A 9,753-nucleotide genomic window follows, 5' to 3' on the forward strand; every position below is an offset into this window, starting at 1 on the left:
TACTGAGTGTTAGTGTTACTGTTACTGAGTGTTAGTGTTACTGTTACTGAGTGTTAGTCTTAGTGTTACTGTGACTGAGTGTTAGTGTTACTGTTAGTGTTAGTGTTAGTAATAGTAGTGTTACTGTTACTGAGTGTTACTGTTAGTGAGTGTTAGTGTTACTGTTTGTGTTCCGCTACACCGTACTCGTTTGATACCGACAAAGAACCGCCACTGTGAATCGTTTAAAGATCGCAAATTATGGTAAATCAGAAGCCCAGACCTATGTAAATTATTATAGCGTATTAACATTTTCTGTGAGTTGACCTTCTATTAAAAATTAAGTTAGTTTTTGAAACTGACGGTACTTCACTACTTGCCTCACTCTTGATTTTGTTTTTACCGCGGTTGGTAAATACGAAAAAGCGGATCGATCGGTCCCATATTCCTTCGCCAAAAATTAAACAAGTGTCCATCGCTTCTGTTGTCATTTCCGAAAGCAGAATTTATATATATGCGTTATAATTAGTAACTCGTGGACTTGAAGCTGTGTTTTATCATCTAAAACGATGATACATAGCTTATTCATTATCAACTCTGGCGGGTTAGTAACTGTTGTATGTATAGTGTCAATGAACGTCGATGGTTTCTTGAATGAAAATCAGTATCAATAGACAATATGCACTCTGCCACTCATCATATTGACATTTTGACGTGGGACTTTACAGTCTTTATTATCAGACTTTTTAGTCTTTGTATTATTTTAAAATTATACCATCTGCCTGCTAACAACACAGTCAGTCAATACTAGTTTAGGACCTTGTAGGCATAGGTGCATGGGCAATTGTCTCCATAGATAGACGGCATGTCAGTGTGTCTATGGACGGCAAGTGTGTGCTATGTGCAGTGTCTATAGACGGCAAGAAATGAACGCGGGCTATAGTACTACTACTAGAGCTAAGCTCTTCCCAGGCAAAATGGGTTTATCTGCATGGGCGCATCTGCAGTTTGGGCAACCAACCTTGAGATTGGGCAAACAGAGGTAAACAGAGCTTGCACAAACATATGATTATTAGGATTTCAAATTTTATATTATAACTATAACTTATAAGGTCGTATACCTTCTTTCCTCAATGTGTTTGGCACCTTTGTATAAATAATAAATAATTGGATAAATATGAGATAAATCCTTCCTAGTTTGCACCACACACTCGCTATGAGCGGTTGTTGAATCACCGACTGTTTTCAGTTTGCACAATCTTGAGATTGGTCAGCCAAACTAGGGAATCCGCAGTTTGGGCAGCACAATCGTTGCACAATCTCGAGATTGTGCAGATTCTAAGTTTGGTTACAACACCTACATTAATACTCAAAAATCAAGTATGTATATCAACCCCAAAACCTTTATTAGCATTAGGCACCCCACCCCAAGATGTGTAGAAAGTTTTTCCTTTACAATCACATAGGCTATGGCTATAGCCACCTTCCCAGAAAGAACAATTTCTGCATGTGGTTTTGCATCCAGGCAAAATGGGTTAGTTATCATGCCCCTGTTATCTACATTAATACTCAAGAATCAAGTATGTATTTCAACTAGTGATGTCACGATCTTCGATTATACTCGATCATTGGTTGAACAGTGGCTCGAACCAAACGCTTGGTTATCAAAATCCATAATCAATTTCATCGAAAAAAAAAATATTAGAAAAAAAAAAATTTGAAAAAGTGATGAGAAATAGAGATATCATCGCTACTATACAAGTTATCCTTTATTAACATACATGTATTATACACACCGTAGTAAACAGTGCAAAACAAACAGTAAACAGGGCTAAACAAGCACATATATGCATACACGTACATGCACACGACGTTACACACACGCAGGCATTCAACACCCCGAGTAACCGATTGTAACCGATCATTGGATACTTGGGTCCAACCGATGATCGATTACGAAATTACAACCGATTGACAACACTAATTTCAACCCTAAAACCCTTTATCCACGTTGAAGGTATTCTACCTGTGAAGCTGGAGTAATTACTGTAGTAGTGTTCACAGATATACACAGGGCTAAATGAACTTGTTATGCTTGCCAAACTCAGCTATTCGTTTAGTTCACTTTTATGAAGAAAAAAAATTCCTAAAGATGGCGCCATCTGTTAATTTTATGTTCTGCACCATTGTTGCGCGGGGGACATTTGTACATCTTTCCATTGAAAATTCATGTGAAATTCGAACAAGGGATCTGTAAATCATGTCTAGTAAATTCAGTGCTTCCAAAAATCAGTACACCTTTGCAACAGGAACTGTTGGACAAATAATTAAGTAACATTCTCTGTTGATAAAAAAATTTTGCAAGAATTTTTTATAAACGGATAGACCTCACAACAAAAGGCCTACATAGACCTACTGTACTGTGAGCATACTTGCAGTGTGCAAACATCACGAAATGTTCTCATTGAGCCAGAAATGTGCTCCGAAGTTGACTATTTTGAAACCTTAGGTCAGACGCAAGTTATTTGTACGAAGTGCCAGATAATGCAAAATAGTATTCATACGCCATAGCGCAAATAGTTCCTGGAACGAAAACACTATATTTGTTTCCTGGTTGCATTTAAGTAATATAGATAACTATATATGATTTAAACAAATTTCACAATTTTGTACTGAATAAACATCGAATAATGAATTATAACTTGTTTTATAATAGAAAGGAACTGTTACTGAATCAAGTAGATCACTCCACTGTGTCTTGGATGTGTAAACATCACTGCATGTGGTGCTACGTTCGTAAGAGAAGTAATTTCGTTTAGATTTTGAGAAGAAATGTTATGAAAGTAGCAATACAAATGAGTTGTTTTTGCAACATATGCAAGCTCATCGTAGGTACAGGGTTCTCCCTACGTTGCGCAAACGGGCGCCGCGCCCCGTTTGGAAAACCTCACCCTGTTTTCAATCGTTGCGCCCCGTATACATCCTTCCGCCCCGATTAAATTCCACCACAATAAAAGTTTGCCAGCGCGGGAATCGATCGTCAAGAGTACACATTCGACCAGGATACCCGGCGCGTGTATTTTTACAGTACCACGCATGCACTGGCAGACAATACAACAGTCAACCTGTCCCACACCAACACTAACTGTACACCGACTCGGCTATCTTATATATCAAGACCCACCCCAATACCGTCCTATGGTGTGGTGGCGATTTTACGCATTAATTAGTGGTACGGTGAAAAACACGCCCCCTAGTTTCCCCCCCCCTCCCCCTTCCCCTCTCCTCCCCCCTGTTTGAATTTCATCCTGGGGAGAACCCTGAGGTATATATATGCAGGGTTTCTTTTACATAGGAGGCACTGCGGCGCACCGCCGTTGTCAAATTTAACAATGCCGTTGTGAAAATGTTCCTATATTTACCCGCCGTTGTCAAAATAGTGTCAATCCAAAAATAAATAGATTACCACATGCTTCTGACTATATATACATGGAAAATCGTAATGAAATTTACAGCAATATTTCTTTTTGCGTGCCGGCAAACTCCTGTGTCATTCCCGATTGCAGCTTTTTCCTCGATTCTGGGAAAGTTTTGCTGTCGCTCCCTCATACCAGCGGTGCCCACCCCTACATATACAGCAATAAGCAGCAGTATTACAGGGTACATTAGAACCAGTAGTAACAGTAATGGCAAAAGCAATAGCAGTCCAAGTGGTCATCGTTGTGGCGCTATCATCAACAAAAGAAGCATAAGTGGTGGTGGGTAATGTAGTAGTACCAGGAATGTCGTACTATACTATATTATGCTATACTCATATATATATATATATATCACTACTATGACATTCCTAGTCATAATGACATAGCAGCAACAGCATATCACATACCTGTTGGATGAGCACTGATACCCAATGGCACTAGTTAATAACTGATTTATCACCACTTTTTTTTTAAATGTTAAAGGGATGTCTTCATGGAAAAGCATTGGAAGAGTGTCATACCAAGGTCGATCTGTGACTATTTCTTCGATGCCCAACGAAATGTAGGAAAATACTGTCATTTTATGGTATTAAATAGGGATATTATTATTGAATAAACTATGAAAAGTCAAAGTCTCATATGCTCATTTAATATAACAAGGTAGAGCTGATTATTGTATTTATCAGGACTGGCTATGAACAACTGTCAGTATAAATGAATTGACATGGATTGTGCCAGTGTTTTGGCAAATGTGTATTGCCACCCTTTAGCAATTTCTTGTTTGTAGTAACCTGAGCTAGCATTGCAGGTGTAGTCAGTACCTAGGAAAATATTCATAGAAATTCAAAACTTCTGGCTAAGTGTTACACCAAACATGAAATCCTGTAAGGACGAAGGATGGCCTAATTACCTAATCCCTGGAAACAGCTGCTATATATATATATTTCTGATGTTCATATTCTTTTACAGGTACAAACTAAAGATGACATTCCACCAGTGATTCCCACACCTCACCACTACCTAATAAGCATATATAAATGTCAACTGTATTTTGTTGCTGTTGTCATGACGGAAGGTATAATTAATATATGACACATTTTGTCTGCATCAGTAGTACCTTGGCAAATTCTGTATATTCAAGTCTTTGCACAAGTCTTCACTTTTAGTGTTTCATTTATAAAGTCCTTTGTATGTCTAATTACCGTCGAAGTATAGCTTTCTTGTATATTCCTACCACATACATTACAAAAATGTGTATTGCTATTATTCCTGAATACAGAACAACATATTGCTACCATGTATGTTGGTGATGAAATTTCTTGCAGTGCTGTTTCTCTGTTTCAGTATCGCCACTCTTTGTGTTAGAATTTCTGCACAGAGTCGTTGATACCTTCATAGACTACTTCTCAGAGTGCACAGAGTCCATTTTGAAGGAGCATTATGTTATTGTTTACGAGGTGTGCATTGACCTATTTGTACACATAGTGTCATGCATTGCAGTGATCTACCATATACCTCTGCAGCAGCCATCTACCATAACTTGCCTAAGTTGCTTGCATTGATTAGTCTGCATGTATATAAACAGTTGAGATTGTCTACAATTGAAGTGTGTGTAATAGGGATATTGCAGCCTTTAAGTAACTGCGATTACATCTCTGAATACCCTGAAATGCTTGTTTGGCTGAATGCAAATTGCATCTCAGCATTAATTTAGGTCATACTCATTCTCACACGATCACAGGTGATAGTGAATTGTTGCTTATGAACCTTTTTATTTTATTAGCTTTTGGACGAGATGCTCGATAATGGCTTCCCACTGGCGACAGAGTCTAACGTCCTGAAGGAACTTATCAAACCACCTAACATTCTTAGAACAATTGCTAATACAGTAACGGGAAAGTCGAAGTAAGTTTTTGATGGACGTCAGACAGTGTGCAGGCACAAATCTTATTATTTTGGCCACTGGCCTGTCATCTGTTATGCGTGACACCACTGTCAACATTATGCCATTAACAATAACATGTATGGGTTGAACTGAGATCTATAAAACAAGACTAATAGGTAGCCTCCATCACCTTCATTTCATAAGAGGTTCTTTTATTCTATTCTTCATTCCTATATGGAATCTGTGATACACACTGCGATATGATATTTCTATTACGTTTCAGTGTCAGTGAGACCCTTCCAACTGGGCAGTTGTCTAACATTCCATGGAGGCGCACTGGAGTAAAGTACACCAACAACGAGGCATACTTTGACGTTATAGAAGAAGTAGATGCCATTATAGACAGAAATGGTGCCACAGTCTTTGCTGAAATACAGGGATATGTGAGTGGAGTTACTAATCTTTGAAATAAGCTGGCATGAATAAAGTACTTAATCACATTGCCCAGTTATAGTATTCACTTGGGCAAAGTTGTGCAAGGACTCTGGTGACATACAGCATTATTTTACATAGAAGGTTATCTGCCACTGTGGCATAACAATTGCTGTTGTCTATTGTAGGTGGACTGCTGTGTGAAGTTGACTGGCATGCCAGATCTGACACTATCCTTCATGAATCCACGACTGTTAGATGATGTCAGCTTTCATCCATGTGTCCGATTCAAGCGCTGGGAGGCAGAGCGCGTACTTTCGTTCGTACCACCAGACGGCAACTTTAGGCTGATGTCCTATCACATAGGTTCTCAAGGGTAAGCGTGTACGCAAGCGCTGGCTGGGCTAATACTGTTCAGTATACTTGTATTTCTACTATTGCCCACAAGTGATGTTGATGGTATGATAAATATGCGAAACAGGAGGAGTGTACTTGCAACCAACTTGGGATGCGTAACCAGCATATGCTGGATTTCTAACATGTTAGTTACGATACAGTTTAAATTCATGCTGTGATTATAGGAATGTAAGTGTCGGTGGGGTGGTGGTTTGAGTATACGATGCCTTTGTGTGGATAAAATTTACATTAATGACTGTTTAAGTAGTGCAAACCAGCTGTTGTTTTATTTCCCATACTTGTAAATGTTGGTGTTATTATTTCAGAATTGTGGCAATACCACTTTATATCAAACACAACATCTCATTTAGAGAGAGTGGCTCGGGAAGACTAGAGCTAAATGTTGGCCCAAAACAGACTATGGGAAAAATGGTGAGTTATAATGTTAACATCTTTGCTCATTTATCATAACATTTTTAACTCATAGTTGCTAAGCATGTTGAAATTAGCAAGAAATAATGAAGCTTGGATGGAACCTTTTTTGTGAACCTGTCACTTGATCACAGTTTCTCATCAATGCATGGCTTATTCTACTGCAGCTAAAAACTGGGAGTTTCATAATGTTTAAGCAACTAATTGGAGATTTCCTGCTCAGCATACATTGGTGTGTTTATATGGTTTGTTGGCCTAATGTGATTGTAGGTGGAAAATGTCGTCTTAGAGATGACAATGCCAAAAAGTGTTCTAAACATCAGCCTCCATCCAAGTCAAGGGAAATACACATTCGATCCACACAGCAAGAACATGTCTTGGGAGGTTGGGAAAGTGGAGCCAGGAAAGACACCCAGTCTGAAGGGATCTGTAAGTAAAGTGCGAGTGTACGTGTGCAATAATATTTCAAAGACAGGCTGGGAACAGGTGGGGTGAGCATGCCAGTCACATCTGAATATGTGTTACTACTCTCTCCACAAGTCCTACCTAAATAGCAAGAGCTAGACGTGATGCAGCCATGATGCCGAGGCGCGCCGAGGATTGACACTTTGTGTCTTCCAATCACAGTCTATGCCGCACCTCCCTTTAGATATTTTTATAGGTGGGGACCCATAACAGCACCGAATCTCAGGAACTAGGGCATTCTGCTAGGCTAGAACGGTTTCCTATGATAGAGTTTGGCACAAAAACAAAAATAACACGCTGTTTAGCGCACTGCGCTACGTCCTTCTGTTGAATTTCTGAAATCTCCGTAATCAGAATAAGCCCCTCCTTCGATGATGGGCATGAATGGGGCGTCACCGATGTGACCAGTTCCTGGTCTACTGTGTTTACTTTTCGTAAATAATGAAATGCCCGGCCGATGCTAGACTGGTAGTGTCTTTTGCTACACTGACGCTGTTAGTGTAGCGTGTGGAACTGTCGACCGGGTACCAGTCTAGGCCCATGCATTTGGCAATGTTTACATGCCACAGCGCCATCTCTTGGATGTTTTATAAGTAAATATGGGGATTTTCAATAAAATAATGTGTTTTTAATGCATTTACCACGATTTACGTATAGAAACTATATATGTTATTTTTACTGATTTCTCCGTATCTTTCCTTGGCGTTTTCATCGTCTTTCAATGCCTTTCGGTAGATTTTTCTGCAATTTCTGCGTGATTATTATTTTGCGCAGGCACTCATTTTGGAAATCCTCCAACATTTTTACTTCTTCCTTAAGTCCATGTTTCACTGTTATTTAGGAAGGAAGGTAAAACTGCGCATTCGTATAATTTCACTCTTGCTTCTATAGTATGATTTCCATAATTTTGCTCTTCTGCCCATGATAATATATATCCCTCATCATGAACCTACATTTTTAAGTTCGGGCTCTTATATCGTTATAACCTCCTATATCATTAATTAAATCCCCTAGATATGAATATTTGGTGCATTTTTTGATTACTTGGTTGCCTATTAATATCTCCTTCTCTATTCTTTCTTTGTTGGTGAATTTTATAACCATTCTATTTGTTTTGTTCATATTAAATTCAAATCTTTTTGTTTCAGCTAATCTGGAGCATGACTGAGCGATTTTTGTTACTGTTTTATAATCTCCAATTCCTAGAATATCGTCCATATATAATCATTGTGATCTTCTAAAACTACAGACCATCTGCTGACCGCTGTGGAGACGTGCGCCGGGCCTCAAATTTGGCGCATGTCTCCACTGCGGACAGCGCTTCATACTTGAATATCCCCGCGGTCGCGTGCGCATATCCTGCGGAACTGTGTGTCTCATCCGCGCGCAGCGCTTAGGATCAACAGCAAAGCTGTGCCACGCAATCTTGTATCATGTCTCTCTGGATTGGTCATAATGTCTTGTTGAGACGTGATAAATTTACACCCCCCACCTTAATTTTCATGTGTATTTATAGATCAAAAATTTCATTCATGTTGCTGGTGTATGTGAAAAATGATTTGTATTTTTAATATATATCTCGCCGGATGTTCTGATGACCTGAAAAGTCAAAAGATACGTATATTACTATCTAGTGCTTCATAACAGTTAGCTGCTGCTCACTCAATATCAAAATGTTTGTTTTTTAGATCACGACACAGTCAGGGTCTTCTGTTCCAGATGCAAACCCACCCATCACTGTATGTATCTATTTAGAGTTCATTCTAACTATAGTTATTTAATTGCGTAGGATAATGGTAATTGATTCATTTGGGTTTAAATTTTTAGCTCATCTGACTTAGTCAGGTGCAGCTTGTAGAATCGCATGATCGTCCGGCCGTCCGTGCATCCGTCCGTCCGTCCGTCCGTCAACAGTTGGGCACAAATCTTAACCGCTCGACGTACGGTCACGATATTCGGTCCCTAAGCATTTTGGCTATCGGTTTCAGTCACCGCTTGGAGCGCTGATAATTGATGACACATGCCCAAATTTGGTACTCTCACTACACCATATAGTAACTGCGCTGCGTTGTAGACTTAATTTAGAAAACATTGCCGGCTCCATCATGACGGGCATTAGCCGTGCTAGGAAAGATAATGGGAGATAAGGGCATAGGCGATGCCCCCGAAAGTCACCTATGATAACCGAAACGCCGTTCATTCATAAAGTTATCGCGGAAAAACCGAACTTTCACGAAGCAATGCTTAGGGGCGTGTAGGTAGGTGAATAACCGGGATGCGAGGCGGCGTGAAGCAAGTGGGAGGGGAGGTTTAGGAGCCAATATCTCAGCCTAGGAGTATCGTATTGACAAGCGGTTGGTCTTGTTTTAGAGAGCAAAGAATTCTGCTTAATGCAATACCATAAAATTATTCTAGACTCGCAGGCAAAGTAGAATAATGTTGTCATGAAATAGCACTATTTTCCCGTTTTTCCGTTGTACACTTTAGGTATTATTAGCTCTTGATATAAAGTTGTTCAGCCGAATTAGTCCGTACTCGCATAACTAGAGAACTCCGCAGCCTAGAGGAAAACTAAAGATATTTTCAGAATCGGCACGTCTGGGAGGTGGTTCTGGCTAAAACAAAAATTTAAAGAATTGATAAAAATTCTATTCATCAATAGATGGCGGTGCGTACAGATTAACA

The 9,753-nt window shown here is 39.4% G+C and overlaps 2 protein-coding genes across 5 annotated transcripts in view; one reads left to right on the top strand and one right to left on the bottom strand.

Annotated features, from left to right (window-relative positions):
• LOC106805731 (condensin complex subunit 3-like) overlaps positions 1-423 on the bottom strand; it is a 14,916-nt gene extending 14,493 nt beyond the window's left edge. The window contains exon 1 of one of the 2 annotated variants that reach the window (XM_014807440.1): positions 360-423. The gene's annotated coding sequence lies outside the window, so the exon portion shown is untranslated. Of the gene's footprint in view, positions 1-262; positions 306-359 lie in introns of those variants that run through there. The other variant, XM_014807441.1, reaches the window with a different exon arrangement.
• A 40-nt stretch (positions 424-463) lies between these two features.
• The window catches only part of LOC106805733 (AP-3 complex subunit mu-2-like), a 14,920-nt gene continuing 5,630 nt past the window's right edge, over positions 464-9,753 (top strand). For all 3 annotated transcript variants that reach the window (XM_014807443.1, XM_014807444.1, XM_014807442.1), the window contains exons 1-10: positions 464-583; positions 3,942-4,020; positions 4,428-4,533; positions 4,803-4,915; positions 5,242-5,363; positions 5,627-5,786; positions 5,964-6,151; positions 6,498-6,603; positions 6,874-7,032; positions 8,757-8,807. In XM_014807443.1, the coding sequence (XP_014662929.1) occupies positions 549-583; positions 3,942-4,020; positions 4,428-4,533; positions 4,803-4,915; positions 5,242-5,363; positions 5,627-5,786; positions 5,964-6,151; positions 6,498-6,603; positions 6,874-7,032; positions 8,757-8,807 (1,119 nt within the window). In that variant the 5' untranslated portion in view covers positions 464-548. The remainder of the gene's footprint in view (positions 584-3,941; positions 4,021-4,427; positions 4,534-4,802; positions 4,916-5,241; positions 5,364-5,626; positions 5,787-5,963; positions 6,152-6,497; positions 6,604-6,873; positions 7,033-8,756; positions 8,808-9,753) is intronic.

The sequence above is a fragment of the Priapulus caudatus genome, unplaced genomic scaffold (genome assembly GCF_000485595.1).
Source record: "Priapulus caudatus unplaced genomic scaffold, Priapulus_caudatus-5.0.1 Scaffold125, whole genome shotgun sequence".
NCBI lineage: Eukaryota > Metazoa > Priapulida > Priapulimorpha > Priapulimorphida > Priapulidae > Priapulus > Priapulus caudatus.